General features: G+C 31.9%; 1 protein-coding gene across 1 annotated transcript; it reads left to right on the top strand.

Annotated features, from left to right (window-relative positions):
* Positions 1 to 392: 392 nt before the first annotated feature.
* Positions 393 to 2,729, top strand: LOC113393002 (uncharacterized). The gene is made up of 5 exons (XM_026629686.2): positions 393 to 547; positions 728 to 793; positions 1,078 to 1,164; positions 1,570 to 1,666; positions 2,676 to 2,729. Exons 1-5 carry the CDS (start codon positions 457 to 459, stop codon positions 2,707 to 2,709), a joined length of 375 nt encoding a protein of 124 aa, XP_026485471.1. The 5' UTR covers positions 393 to 456; the 3' UTR covers positions 2,710 to 2,729.
* Positions 2,730 to 16,494: the final 13,765 nt, after the last annotated feature.

Below are 16,494 nucleotides of genomic sequence, written 5' to 3'. Positions count from 1 at the left end.
AATTCCTGTAACAGTGTATTTTTTAAGACATTTCCAGGAAAACTTATGCTTAAACTGATACTTGTGGTTATTTTCATTGCAATTTGAGTTTTTTTAGATTTACGATTGTTCATAATACAATTTCAAACGAATATTAAACAAATAACTTCAATTAATGATGCCTTATTATCTACCGTCACCTAATTTAACGAGATAAATCAATAGGTATGATATTCATACTGACATAAATCAATCTTATTACATAAATTACTAAATACAATGAATAAATAAATCATACATGTATAATATACATAATTTTGGCTAAGAATCGAACTATGTACATCCCACTTACTGTCTACTCGCCCTATAAATCGCAGTCTTTATCCAGCGAATATAAAAACGGAAACCGCACTCAACCCCTCAGTGTTGCCTTGTTGCTGATAGAGTTGCCAGCTCATTATTCTTCATAAAATTAATATGCGGGAATCATTTGTATTAATTATCTCGCTGTTCGTGATCTCTGTGCGATGTTCGAATTTAGACCGGGATGGTTTCAATATATATAAAGGTAGTTAAATTGCGTCATTGTTTGTTGAATAGATATAGATAGCTCATTTTATAATTAATTTTAGATACTTTAATGACATACTGAAATAATAACCAAAAGTAAATTATTTGTAATTGAGAAATTATTAAAAAAACCAAACAAAATCAATTGTGTGTTTTAGATTATGATATTTATATACAGATCATTTGCGCACACGTCCTGATGAACCTTTGGAGGTAGTCTCAGAGGTCGGAGATCGAATATTGTGTTAGTATTGAAAACTAATATTCACTCTCATAATTTATTATTTAAATAAGCATATTTATTGCACAGTTCAATTATTATGTTTGCGCGGATTTTAAATAGTTTCCTTATTTTTACTTTACTTGATGGAAAATCTCGATTTATTTCATGCTTAAGACTCAAATATCCTAGTTGTACTGTTGATGGAAAGAGAAGTTACTGAAACACAAAAAACTTTTTTTTTTAAATTTGCATGAATACCTATTTTAGTAGGAATTTTAAAGATTATGTAGTAATATTTTTTTTAGATTTCTTTCGTGCGCCTTTACAAATGTATTCAAGTCAGCCGATGGATCCTCAAGAGTATCGAAAGCGTGAAGCTAATATATATAAAAGTAAGTAAATGATTTTTTTTTTAAATTAATAACCTTTAACTATGATTTCCTTACAGAATGATTATTTATTGTAGACTAAGTACAAATAAATCAAAATTAAAGATAGCTACTGCGTAATCAAATCCGCATAGAAAGGTGTCAAGAATATTATTTTTTGGCCGAAAATGACCGAGTCCTGCTGTTGGGATGAAGGCAATACAATAAAGGAGGGGGAAAAATATTTTTAAAAACAATATTACATCAAAATACTTTAAGCAATATAATAATAAATAAAAAAATAATAGCAACGAAATTAATAATTTAAATTATCTTAGATTTATTACTAGTGAATATTATATGAAAGTCGGATTGAACGATCAGCTGACGTTTATCTTTTTATTACATTAATTGAACGATTTCTTACAGGCCACATGCTGACTAAAGAGATGAGTCCGCTGGAAAAGCGTACCTCTAAAGCGGCTTTATCCCTCATGTTACAGAGCAAGCAGGATTTAGATCACACGTATGTACGTTATTTTATACTGACAAAAACAATTGTAGTGTAGTCGGTTTGTTAAAATAACGTTAAGCTTTAAGTTTAAAACTTGAAATTAGGAGAAACACATTTTCTTATAATGTTTTAGTTATATAATATAATATTTTATCTGCTCGGGTTAAAATCCACCTTTGATGGATTTCGGTTAAGATCAACAAGCTTAACCGACACTTATTGGGAATAAATGATTATATCCTCCCTATATATAACTTATATATTGATTGTATTTATAGCCGGGCTAAGTAGTTTGTTGCTCGTAAACGTTAAATAATTTAGAACTATATATTCTGGTGTAAATGAAACCTATAGTTATAAAACCTCGGAATTTGCAATATTGAAAAAGCTAAATTAGATTCCCCTTTTTTAAACAGACATTTAATACTTTTTAAAATAAAACTAAATTTGAATGAAAATTCGTTATTTAGTATTGAAATGCTTAAAATTCATGAATATCTGCATTCTAAAAAAGCTTTATCTAAAAAAATAAATCAACAGATTAAAAAAATATGTTAAAAAATAGAACTAGGCGTTATACCTAATTGAAATAATCTGTGCATATATATTTTTTTTTATGGCATTGGTTGGCGGACGAGCATATGGGCCACCTGATGGTAAGTGGTCACCACCGCCCATAGACAAAGGGGCTGTAAGAAATATTAACCATTCCTTACATCACCTATGCGCCATCAATCTTGGGAACTAAAATGTTATGTCCCTTGTGCCTGTGATTACACTGGCTCACTCACCATTCTAACCGGAACACAACAATATAGAGTACTGTTATTTGGCGGTAGAATATCTGATGAGTGGTTGGTACCTACCCAGACGGGTAGGTACCACCATTACCATTTATTAATTTAATTTCCTAATTTTTATAATTATTAACATACACCTACATAGTATGAAATATTTTTATTAATATTATTTATACATTTTATTTTGTAGAGATAATTTGTATCTTTGAGTATTATTTCAGAGATGAAGATCATTATTGCCTTCATGGAAAATAGTTGCTCAACTTGTCGGTACGTGTTATTTTTAACATAATATTATTTTCAATGCAAGCTGTGATTTTAATATTTTTGGCGGCAATTTCAAGTACCTTTATTTTATATGTTTTCATATTTTAGTTCTTAGATCTTTTCAATTTGCTTTTGATCAATATTTGTATAGCTCTATTCTCATAGAACTTCTAAAGTAGGTGTTTTTGGTTTTTCAAAGTGTTCAATTTATTGTGTTAATATTTTTGAAGTTGTATACAGACGGACGTTCTTCATACAATTAGAGAATTAATGTGTTTTGTTTTGTTTTGTTTCAGAAACGCCAACTCTCTGGAATATATTGACCTTCGTAATATTTAACAAATAATACATTGAACTGGTTTTTTAAATAAAAAAAAAAATAATGTCATAAAACTAGACATGATTTCTTGGTGTTTTTAAACAAATTAAATAATAAATTAGTAGTTAATTAAATCATAGCTTACAATAATGGTCTTTTAATCCAAACCTTCTTCTTTTTGATCAAATGGGAATTGAAATGAATTAAATGTAGTAAGGGAGATTTAATATGATTTAATCCCTCAGAAAATTTATAATTATTAATTTTGAATTTAATAAATTAACATAATATTTTTTTTTTAATCTTAAAGTAATAAAGATTTAATTGGAATGTGGATATGTAAATATTAAGATATATTAATAAAGTTACCTGTTTCTCTACGGTTGGAGCGTAAATCACTTTTCAGGATGGCCCAGTTTCAAACAATGAATAGTCCGCCATATTGAAGAATATGAAAGAATGAACTTAAATGAATGGGAGACTGAACAAAAGAGCAAATTTTAAATTGCGTCCAATACGATTTTACAGATTGTTTTGTATTATTAAGACAAAAAAATAGTTAACATTTTTTGTAACAAAAATAATCACATTAAGATTCTTATCATATTTTTTCTTATCAACAATATTGTTAAGGTAGGGACTGTCCTATGAATTCATTTGGTGATAAAACAGATTTTCTTGATATTCAATTACGGATTTCATAACCGGACATAGAAAAACCATTTGTTTTAACTTCTCTTCATTTGCTTTACTTATTAAAACTATGTTCGAAGTAAAAACTCTAACGCTTTAAAAACACATGGTAACGGGGAATTATGTGAGGCGAATATTTTAGTTCGTTATTATTGCAAATTCATCGGAGCAAGTTTCCTTGATAAATGTACAGTAGTAAGGTTGCAGGAAATTTTCAATTCCACTCAAATCAAACAGTGCATTTATTCAGTTTATCTTTAAGAAAGTGCTTTGTAAGGCTTAAAACATTGTCTAAAGTCGGAATGCATAAGAGAGCAGCGCTGACTCTTCGTCGTGCTACATAAATTTTATTTAAAGTGGATGTAGGAATTTTTCTAGGGGCCTTGTAGGAAATGTTTTATTTCTCTTATTAAAAGTACAAGAATTAATACAATTAACTGATTGAAGTACTTTTCTTTCAAAAATTTATAAAATGACTAGTGCTACATTAATATTGTAAAATAATTTTACTAAGATCGACAACTCACCGACTTTCCTTACCGAGTTCTATCACAATTGGAATGACGTGTTGGTAGACCTTGTGTAAGCCCGTCCAACCAAGTAGGTTTAACCTACACATCACATATTCTATCATCAAAGAGCAAAAAAAAAGTTTTTGTGGTTTTCGGTTTAAAGGGTGAGGGAGCCAGTGGAACTACAGGCACAATGTACATAATATCTTAGTTCCCAAGGTTGGTGGCGCATTGATGTTTAAAGGTATGGTTAATATTTTTTACGGCGGCGATGGTGACCACTTATTATTAACTGGGGCTTTTGCCCTTCCGCCAACCTATGCCATAAAAAAAAGAGAGAAATAAACAAATAAACAGTAATTTATATATATGGCAGATTTATTACATTAATAATGTTTTCATGAAAAAATGTTTATAGAGATTCCATCATTGTACCAATAAATATAATTTATTTTGTTCATTTTAACCCGTTGTGAAGGTGTAACTCTATTGCATTAAAAACTTCATAGTGTGGAATAACACAAAATTTAAAGAATCCTTTTGACCAACTCAACTTACAGACCGGATAGTGTAAAACTACTACTACTTCTACTAATTTCACGTAGCTTACCATATAGATTAGGACGGGTGTGTTCCTTCGACCATCCTGAAATTGTAGGCATAGACCAGACGAAAATGTCCCTTCGACCAGCTACACTACATAGGCTCAGATCAGGCGGGTGCATCTTTCCGACCAGCCAGAGGCATGGACTGGACGACTTTATCCATTCGACCAACTACACAACATAAGCTAGACCGGACGGTATCCTTCGACCAGACCATTGCAAACAGATATGTTAAATCAATCTTCTAATAATAATAAACTAGCTAGTAAATTACTGCTGCTATGACGCGACCATAGGCGTTAAAGTGCCAGTAAAAGACACTATTTTTATCGACACGCCATCCAATACAATGAAATGTTAATTGTTTCTGTAAATAAAATACTTTATCTATTAAGTCATATAATTAGTAGTATAAACAATGAAAAATTAATTGATTTTAATAATTCATTAGGCTCTCTGAATTCATTAAAATAGCTTGAATAAAAGATTAATTTATTTAAGAGCATTCGAAAGTAACAACAAAATAAGTCTTCATTTGTCTTAAAAAATGTTCGCGAGCCAAGAATAAAGATTGGAGATAAAAGTTTGTGGTTTTTCGGTTGAAATTTCAAGGAAATTATCATAATGTTCTGAAAGTGAAAACATCTCGATATAATTATAGCTTGGTGATACTTATGTTTTATCATATAATATGACTGCCTCTTTGGTCTCGTGATTTCAAGTTCAAGAGTTCAATTCTAACGTTGGACTAATAAATAAAAAATAAGTATTTCTTTCGAGAAATTCTTAGTAGCAATATACAATTTGAAAATTGATAGTATTAACGTACATACCCGGGCCTCGGGAATCTTCCATAAGAGTGATTAAATGGAAGGTTCATGTGTATTTTCGTACAGACACGTGAACTATTAAAACATCTCTTACATAGCTGGTTAGTCTCTCCGAGTGAAAGCTAGATCGAATGGCGACCCGCCAGGTTCCGCGGAGGTGGGGCGAGTAAGGGCCCAGCCAACGAGCCCTGATTCACAGATGGGAGGCGGACCTGGAGTCCTCATCAGCAGGCTTGGCGCCAATGGAGAAGAGCCGCCCTCACTTGAGTTGATGATTAGAACGGTGTCACGGCACACTCTCACAGGCTGACACACTGCTTACCGAACATGATTGTTTTCGGTTAGTACCAGCTGGATAGTGAGGCGGAAGATGTCGCCCGCCTGCCACGAGTGCAGCGCGCCTTTGGACACGGCGCGTCACACTTTGATGGAGTGTGCCGCTTGGTGGCCACAGAGGCATTCCCTGGTGGCGATAGTTGACGGAGATCTTTCATTGCCGAGCGTGATAATCGCCATGCTAGGTAGCGGGGGTTGTTGGAAGGAGATAGTCTCTTCCTGTGAAAGCGTAATGTCGCAGAAGGAGGCTGTGGAGCGGGCGCATGAGGAGATTGCCTCCGCGGAATCGGAGAAGGCATGCATAGTAACGTAAAATATTCGAAAAAAATATTTTAAATCAACTTCTCGTCCATTTCGGTACAAATACTATTTTTAATAGTGAGCAATTCGGTGTTACAAGAGGTCGCTCGACAACTGATGCGGGAATAGCACTTCTTAAACATATTTACGATGTTTGGGAAAAATCACAGAATGCTATTGGAGTATTCTGTGATTTGTCTAAAGCATTTGATTGTGTAGAACACGAGACGCTTCTGTATAATTTAAAATTAAAGGTAAAGCTCTTGATCTCATTGCTTCATATTTAAGTCAAAGAGTCCAGCAAGTTTTCATTAATAGCATAAAGTCTTCTGGATCTACGTTAAAAATGGGTGTTCCACAAGGATCAATTTTGGGTCCCTTTCTATTTCTAGTATATATAAATGACCTTCCTTTTTATGTTAAAGGTATTGTAATTTGTGTTGTTTGCTGACGATACTTCACTGATTTTTAAGGTAGACAGGAAAAAAGCTGACTATGACGATGTGAACGGTGCATTACCACAGATACACGATTGGTTTACAGTAAATAATTTAGTTTTGAATACTCAAAAAACAAAATGTGTAGTTTTTACCCTGCCCAATGTTAGAAAGCAAAATTATAATATATCTTTAAATGGTGGCCGTCTTGATGTAGCCGATACTACGGTTTTTTTGGGAATAGCATTGGATTCCAAACTTCAGTGGAGTCCTCATTTATCATCCCTGATAGGAAGACTCAGCTCCGCAGCATACGCGGTTAGAAAAGTTAGACAACTTACTGATATTGATACCGCTCGTCTAGTATATTTTGGTTATTTTTACATTATTATGTCATATGGCAAATATGCATTACCCCAGAGTAATAACTCTGGGGTAATGCTGCAGATATTGAATCTGTTTTTATTTTACAAAAGAGAGCAATCCGATCTATTTATAATCTTGGAGCCAAAGACTCTCTTCGGGATGTTTTTAACAAAGTAGGAATACTGACGTCACAGTATATTTACAACAATATTATGCATATACATAATTGATCAATGCTACTGTGAATATTCACAGTAGCATTGATCACTTTGATAAAATCAGTGATAATCATTGTATGTGCACAAGAAGTAAGGAAAAGCTTAGAACGCTATGTTTCCGACTCCGCAAAGTCAATAAATAAAATTAATAAAATTCCGCAGACATTTTTCACTTTGCCGTTCCATAGATTCAAGCCAATTGTAAAAAATTCATTGGTAAAGAATGCATATTATTCGATACAAGAGTATATTGATGATAAAAAAGCGTGGAGTTAATGCTTGTTGACTTCCAGGCAGGAGACATAACATACATATATGTATAATTATAGTATTTAACTAACATGACTGTATTTTTAGACGTTGAAAAAGAGTAACTACTGAGTTTCTTGCCGGTTCTTCTCGGTAGAATCTACATTCCGAACCGGTGGTAGCTTTACTTTAAATAGTTTGTAAATGACGATTCAAAAGTGCTTGTAAAAGCCTACTTGAATAAAGTATATTTTGATTTTGATTTTGATACCTTCTCTCCCCGCTGTAAGCGTCGCCGGGAGTAAAGAGTTCTTTGTACCTCGGGAACTCCTCTATCTTGAAGGCCCGCAAAGGTAGGCCAACAGTCAGGGCGTCACGCTAGAATGCGCAGGCGAATCCGTGATATCCCCCTGAAAAGACGGAGTGGGTACCGTTGATTTTTTAGTGGGTATTCCAGCGAATTGAGCGCCGGCGAGCTCCACATACACATACCTCCCCACTTCAAGTGGAAGAAACGCGTAAGAGCGTTTTAACAGCAAAAAAAACTGGTTAGTCTCTATTATGAATAAAGCAAGAGCTAGTATTCTAGCTTTGTTTGCTAGCCTTGTTTAAAATCAGCCAAGAATAACCTCGTAATTATAAAACGTTAAAGCTTATCGATATTTATTTTACGTCCCAATATTTAATGGTGTTCCGATGAGAGATGTGAAAAAAGAAATATTGACTTTGATCATTGATTGGATTATTTTTTATATTATATATATTTCGTGTTCATTACCCGTAAACACTTCTCTTAATTTAACTGAAGTGGAAGAACATATTAGTCTCTTAAACATAGAAATTGCTACAGTTTAAGAAAAACATACATTGGTCGTGTCAAGGAGCCATTCATTACGTTTTCTGCTAGAACACATTAATTTAACTTAATAATACAAACGGCGTTTTGCTAAGGAAATGGCGCACTGGGCCTAAGTCAGCAAAACAGCTTCACTAGATTTATTACAGCTGGTATTGTAATTAGCCAGCAAAAGTCATATTGCTTTGAAGTTCTGAGTCAAATGTTTAAAACAATGAAAACAATAAACTTTGTCCAAAATTACATTTACTTATTGTTTGTCAAATCTGGTTTGGAAAAAAAATACTCTGACCTGAGAAGAGCCACATTTCGGACTCAAACGTTCTTTGACATTTTATAATATTTGGAAACAAAGGCATTCTGAACGCTGTCTGGAATCCTGTTGTAAAACAGTTTACATTGCCACACAAAACAGTGACTGACTCTATGCGTTCGAGTAACAGGAGAAAAAAGTTTGTGTTTGTTCCTTGTATCAATGCATCACATTTTGTTCACAAATATTTTTCCCTTCATACATAACATTACAAAATATATATTGAGAACAGTTAATATCTTGATTTTTTATATTTTGCCTCAATTTTCTTTAGCTCCTAGGTTATTGAATTCGCGGATATCCTTTTTCTGCAACACAAATATCGTATGGGTAGCGGTTGCGTTACTCTAAAGCATAATATCGTAAGACTATTCTGTGAAAGTAAATGAAATATATTAAGCGAGCCGTATCAACAACAGTAAATAGTCTTTTATCCGTTAATATGGGGAACCCATTGCAACTTGTAGTAAGGCCAATAAATTCAGCTGATTCAACTGGAACCATCGACTCCCCTTTGATAAGTACATCAGCTTTTACATTTTTCATATTTATGGGGTACCGATTTTACAATTTTTATTTTTTACTATACCGCCTAAGATAAACAAAAAAGGAACTACCAGATTTAAATATTCGAAAGACGTTACTAAGTTTCATCAAGTCAGAAAATATACCACGCTGATCTATTTTTTTATCTTTTATCTATTTATACAACTATTAAATGTTATTGCAAGCTAAGGTGCAAATTACATCGATAATTGAGTTTATGACCTCTACAGAAATACCCCACAGATCGGCATTTTTCTTGATATCTAATGACTTAACCGTACGCTTTACGTCATTGGTATCTGCAGTGGTAAAATTAAAGTTTGTGTCACATTTTCTTTGATAAAGGAGCAACAGCTTATACGAAATAATTACTTAGTTGTCAAAAGTGGTATGTTTCTAATTAATTTAAATAGAGCGTTGTACAAAACATTGGGATTCTCATTGAAAGATACGTATAGGATAATATACTTTTCAATATGACTTGCGATCAAAGAAACAAACATTATCTTTTCAGTCTTGCTGAAGTTTCTGAGTTGTCCACAGTGGTCTGAACTTAATTTATAAATAATTGTTTTATTTTGTGGAATATAAGTTGCAAATATGTTATCTATACAAATAGCTGTGGAATCTGTTATTCTAGTCTATTCTAAGATTATTATGTTATGTTATGCATATGAACTAAAATCTAACATATTTGATTAATGGAATGAATTTAGGACAACTGGTTAGACGAGGAGGATGGAGGGTTCGATAATTTATCTCCCAGATAATCGTAATTGCGATCAAAGGCAAAATTATGCTATTCTTGTCACCAATTGTTGTGATCATGGTTTGCGCAATAATTAATTTTGATTTTATTTTGTATACTTAATTTCATATTCGTAATACATTTTAATCAATATATTTTTGCTGATCTTCAAAACGATTTTACCACTAAATTAATGGATCTTTATAAAGATGTATGTATATAGAAAGGATTATATTATATATGGAGTAAGTTACAAGTTCATTATTCTATGTATAAAATGCATGTTGTAATGCCTCCTCAAATAAGGATGAAAACCGAAAGCTTTTGACAAAATTTTGTTTAAAAAAAATAGTTTGAGAATTAATTTAATAAAATTAATTTTGCTCATAAATGCTAAACTATTATGATCAATTTTTAGGTAGTTAATAGGTTTCTTTATTTATATTTTCGAATAGTATGTGTTGTTAGAATTTATTTTATTAATAAACAGTGGTATGCGGATGTGAAAATTAAAAACAATAAATCGAAGCATAAAAAAAATTCATTGCTAATAATGTTAAAGATTATATTTTTTGACTGATTATAGAGGCCATTCTTGACGGAGATTAGCCGATTGTAATTGCGCAGTGGATATTATAAGTAGGTATGTGCCTGAACAAAGAAGTCTTATAATAATAATGTAACAAAAGGGAAATACTCCTTGACGGAAGCGAGTTCAGGCATGGAATCAATATGCTGTTGGCACTGCCAATTTCCTATCGACGGAATATTATTTGATTTTTTAAAAATAAACTTTAGATTTGAATACAGTATCTCCGAACTTACAACGTTATAAAATAGACATTAGATTAACGAGTTAGCTAGAGCAATACAACATTTCTAGAAGTTTGAGGAACATAAATAAAATGATTTCATGTTACCAAATTTTCTCTCACCGACAATTTTCGCTATTAACGTTCTCTCGCTATTTGATTAATATAATATAGTACAAAACTAAACACACTTTCAAATGTTGCTACCAACATGGTATATATAATCGGATTAATTACTGAAATTCTCTTTGCCTCTAAGTGTTGTAAATTCAAAATCTCTAAATATATTTAAAAAACGATTAAGAACCCATATATTAGAGGATTTCACTGATCTTGTTTGATATCACTACTGTTTATTATTTGTAATATCTTAATTGTAGTTATAATTTTAAAATTTCCTTTGTAAGCGAACTTTGTTCTTTTTGGAAATAAACTTCTTTAACTCCAAATTCACATTTTTATAATATATCAGTATGCAAGTTGCTTGTAACATTTTAAAGGAGGAATTTTTATATATCTTCTATATGTAGTATAAAACAAGAAACAAACTACGTTTTTTTTGGTGGTGGCTTTCGGGAAGCCCGTCTGGGTGGAGATCACCCACTCATCATATATTCTACTGTCAAGGAACAATACTCTGTATTGTTGTGTTCCGGTTTGAAGGGTGAGTGAGCCAGAGTAACTACAGGCATAATAACATAGTTACCATGCTTGGTGGCGCATTGGAGATGTAAGGAATGATTAAAATTTACCGCGCCCCTATCTAAGAGCGGTGGTGACCACTTACCCACCGGGTCGCGGTTTTTCTTTCCGCCCACTAATTTCATAAATAAAACGTTGCTCTCTGCCCCTGTATCTTTTCCAACTTCTTGTAGACAACTTAACGCGACAACACATTTTGACGTGTTTTTCACTAATCTAACGAGCAAGGAAAGTTTGTACATATAATTAATAAAACATATTCTGTACAAAATGACTGCACTATGATGTTAAAATATGTAAAAACCTGTTTTCAGACGTTTACATGGCTAACGCTGGCTAAACTTTATTAGATACATCAAGATAATTTATTAGAAAATTCTACGTTAGCATGTCTTCCTATAATGATACACACATTATAATTTTTTTTATATTTTGCAGATAAAAAAAGCCTGTGTTTTTTTAGTAACTTATAATCCTTATTCATATAAATATGTTAGTTACCTTTTGGCATTTAATAAAAAAATATATTGTCTTGTATCCTGAAATAAAATATTATAAAGACCTGACAAAGTTACGAAACTAAATTTTATAACATTTTGAGAAATTTGCGGTGGACAAGAGCGGAAAGAACAAGAAAGACTTGTACCGATAGTAATAGTTCAGACAAAAGTCAGTTGAAAGAAGTCTGCTTGAACAAAGCAGTGAATGGAAGTAGCGGCGCCTCGGTGCGTCATTCGGGAAACAAAAGAGAAGATTGTTCGACTTATTGCGAACACTTATTGGTTAGGAAGGCGACATTTTATCGACGTTTTATTGTGGAAGTTTTTTATCTGTAGTATTGAGCATCTCTCAGCTAAAAACTTTTTGATGACATTAAAGATTACATTTTATATCTTTTGAGAAATTATTGTAGACATAAAATATTTTAATATTTTTTTATCTGACGATAGATATTCATATAATAATATATAGGTATACAAATATTCGTACATTCAAGTTTTAATGACAAATCAGTCAAAAAGAAACGCTTCAATTTTTCTAGGATACCTGGAAGAGATCTTGTATGAGACAAGTAATTCTTTGTTTTATTTTTCAATATCTGTATTACGTATAATATTTTATGATATAAGAATAAATAGATATAATAAATAACTTGTCGTATCAGCTGATATAAAGCTCACTTCTGACTTCACACGTTACGGATGAACTGCTGTTCTGGCGAGTTCACCCATTCTAAAATTACGTTTAAATTGAAAAATTAAAAGTAGTACCTACTACAAATATTTTAAGACAATTATGTCTAAACATATTCAACAACCATTAGGTTGTCAGAAAAATATATAATAAATGTAATTATGATTATCTTTGAGTAGAAAAACGAAAAGAATAAGCGGATTATAATTCAGACTTAATTAACACCTTTGTGTAATTACATTTTTTACTTCAAATTTGTTTCTCGTAACAAGAAGAATAACTTCCTTTTTGAATGTTATTTTTGTGTGTGTAAAATTTCGTTTTATGTAAAGTTTTCAAGATACCCGTTATCATAAAACTCTTAGCAGTGTTTGTTTTAATAAATATCTCGTTGTGTTGCTTTTGTTGGTTTCAAGTAATTCCCTGGAGGCAGCCTCGGGAGAACCTTTCTTGTTTTGAAAACAAAATTAATATTAGTTTGAGCGACAATAGCCGTGGTGACTGGAAAATTAGGATATTTGACCATATGTCCCATATTACTTTTTTAAAATGCAAGTGCAAAAGATCGTATTTAAATATAAACTTTAACAACTTATGATTTTCTTTTATTTTGTTAATTAATATATTAAATTTTGTAACTTCAGTCTTTCGTTTTGATGTCATCATTAGAATTTCAAGACAAGCAAACGGGAAGTGAATTCACAGCAAACATCGCTCCATCCACAAACTATTAGGAGCGCGATCGGACGAAATTCTCTGCTTTATCGATACCGATTGCATGTAAGTATTTTATTACAAACACGCTTTGAGAAGCTATTTAGTCTTAATTACTACATAGTTTAACTCATACTATTAGAAGTTATGTCTGTCTTTAAGCTGTGTTTTCTCAAACTGCAATTAATCGATTTGGAAACATAGTTTACTAATTAAAGTCTTCAACTATTCTAATATAATATAAAATGAAACATTGTTATTTCATATCGATTTCTTTTGTCTTGATATCCTTCAGCCGCCATTTTTTCACATTTTGAGAAAAAAATTATGAGTATATTTAAAAAAAAAAAGCTTAAACATCCGGTCACACGGATAACTGGTTCTAATATAGACCTGTAATTTATACCTATTTAAAAAAGTTCCCTGGTTAGAACACGGACCATTTCGGCTACAATAGGTAATCTCGTTACAATCCGCGAAGGATATATTGTAGTGCATAAATGAATTTGGGCAGACACAGGTGCACTTTTGTAGTCCGACGGGACGGATTTGGCAAATTCGAAATGACATTAAATACATCTAAAATTATGATTATGTCCTATTATACAAAACTAAAACACCTGCCATACTTAAAAGTCTAATTAATATTTATTTTAATGCTTTTTATCTTATAACGTAGAAATTGCATCAAAATAACGTTCTCCGAACGAACATAATACATCAAAGTAAACAGTACACGTTGTGTACTGTTTACTTTGATGAATAACTTCCAAGTTTCACCAAGAATATTGGATATACGATAAACATACAGACCTAGATATACATATTGCTAATGTTTTCCTTACCCACATGGGAATGTCGGCTGTTACATGCAATTTGGTCTGATACCCTCTGCAATGTTATAACGTACAGTCGGACTCAAAAACATTTAAAAAAACAAATGACAGTTGACTATAGTTGCTATACCTTTTGTTCCAAACGATTTCATCAATTCAAAACAACGTGCAAACGTTTGGCATATAAAATGAACGCAATCCATATAAATATCGTTTTGAAAACAACAATAGAAATAATTTTGCTATTCAAATAAAAGTTATGATTGATATGAACAATTTAGAAAAATATTGACAAAACAAACGATTTGGTTTTGTTTTAAATGTAAACTTCGTTTCAGTAGAATATTGTATAATATAATCGTGCTCACCATTTACTAGTTGACTAGCTGCTCACTTTGGTATCTGGGTTAAACTTTACTGCTCAGCCCCCTTAGGTAGTAACGTGATATTATTTAGTCTACAAGTTATCTTACTAAATGGTCTATATAACGCAAATACATTTTTGTGAATTATTTATCGAACTGGTAGGTTTACAGATAGAATGATAAATGAAATAGTATTTAGATTGACAATTATAGTAATTTTAAAATAAAACAATTCAATTTTTATCGTACATCTGTGGCAGCCTGTACTTTGGAACGCTTCCATTAGAAAATCACTTGCAATGTTGATATTAAAACTCGTGGTACTATCATATGCCATTTGAATATTGCTTATTCTTACTATATTCAAAGAATGCGATTTAAAACTCAATATTACCAATGCAGTCATTCCTTAATAAGAAAATATTTTCTTCCAGATATTTATTACTTTGTGTTCTATATGAAATACAAGATATTTCAATGGAAATGAATCGTATACGTGAATATTTTTGAATTGAAAATACACATCATTTTATATATTTGATAACTTATTATTAATATTATTTTTGATCAACTTTTTAGAGGCTCTCAGGTATCATAAAAAATATTTGTTTTCTGTTACTAGATCGTCATATAACTGTTTTGTCAAATTTATTATTTATTAAAACTGAAACTGTTTTTTAATCAGAACCACTTAATCAATTGAGCTGAAAATTCACTCGCCCGTTTGATCCTAATAATAATATATATATTTTTTTTAAACTATCGCAGTTACTGCATCATATCGCACAGTTTTAGTCAACTCGTTTAAAAACAAAATGTATTTTTTATTTACAGACATTTTGATGCAATTAACCCTTTGCGTATATTGGAGCAGTTTCAGTTTGAACATGGCGACTATTGTACGCGAATGAGGATCTCACTAGCAGCAAGACTAAATACATCTGATCACCATATCATTGTGGTGCACACACTTATAAATCTAAGGAAAATACTAAAGGTACTTGAGTCCAAATCTTATTGATTATTAGTAATTCTATTATATCTCCTATATTTATCAGGAGTAGTAGGGTACTCCATAAAATAGATCTCTTATAATAATTACGTACAGGTGTATAAATAGTTAAGTAAAAATTATAAACTTAATAGTGATAACAATATCATTTGCACTGAAACAGTGTACGCCAATTGTAACGTTACACGTTAAAGTTTCTGTTATTTCGTCTAACACAGGCTAACTGAATTAATTGAATACACTTGCGAATGTTCACCGACGTATCGAGCAGTTGTTACATGCGCGTTTAATGTAACTTGTGTTCGCTGAGTGTTCGAGATTCAACCATTATCGTTATAAAATTCAAGGTAATATATGACATTACTAGTTTCGTTTTCGTTTTTTTTTTTACTTTTTTTTATTATAATCCGTTGCCAAATCGTTAAGGAGAAAAAGGTACTGAACTGTTTTACAGCAGAGATACTGTGGCCGTAATGATCTCAATTTTTTTTGTGGTATCGTTTGGCTGACGAGCGTATGGGCCACCTAAGTAGTTAAACTTAAACTGGCTCACTCACCCTCAAACCGGAACACAACAATACTGAGAACTGTTGTTTAGCTGTAGAATATCTGATGAGTGGGTGGTACCTCCCCAGATGGGCTTGCACAAAGCCCTACTACTAAGAAAAGATCTCAATTGATCACTGCCAAATTCTCAAGTATTACATCTCTACTTATATCATATATACGAAAGTAACTCTGTTTGTCTGTCTGTTACGCTCTCCACTGAACCGTATTTTATGAAATTTGCTGTGAAGCAAGCTTAAATCT

Source organism: Vanessa tameamea, chromosome 12, assembly GCF_037043105.1.
Source record: "Vanessa tameamea isolate UH-Manoa-2023 chromosome 12, ilVanTame1 primary haplotype, whole genome shotgun sequence".
Classification (NCBI taxonomy): domain Eukaryota; kingdom Metazoa; phylum Arthropoda; class Insecta; order Lepidoptera; family Nymphalidae; genus Vanessa; species Vanessa tameamea.
The sequence above is the reverse complement of the archived record's forward strand: the minus strand, read 5'-3'. Positions and strand labels throughout refer to the sequence as shown.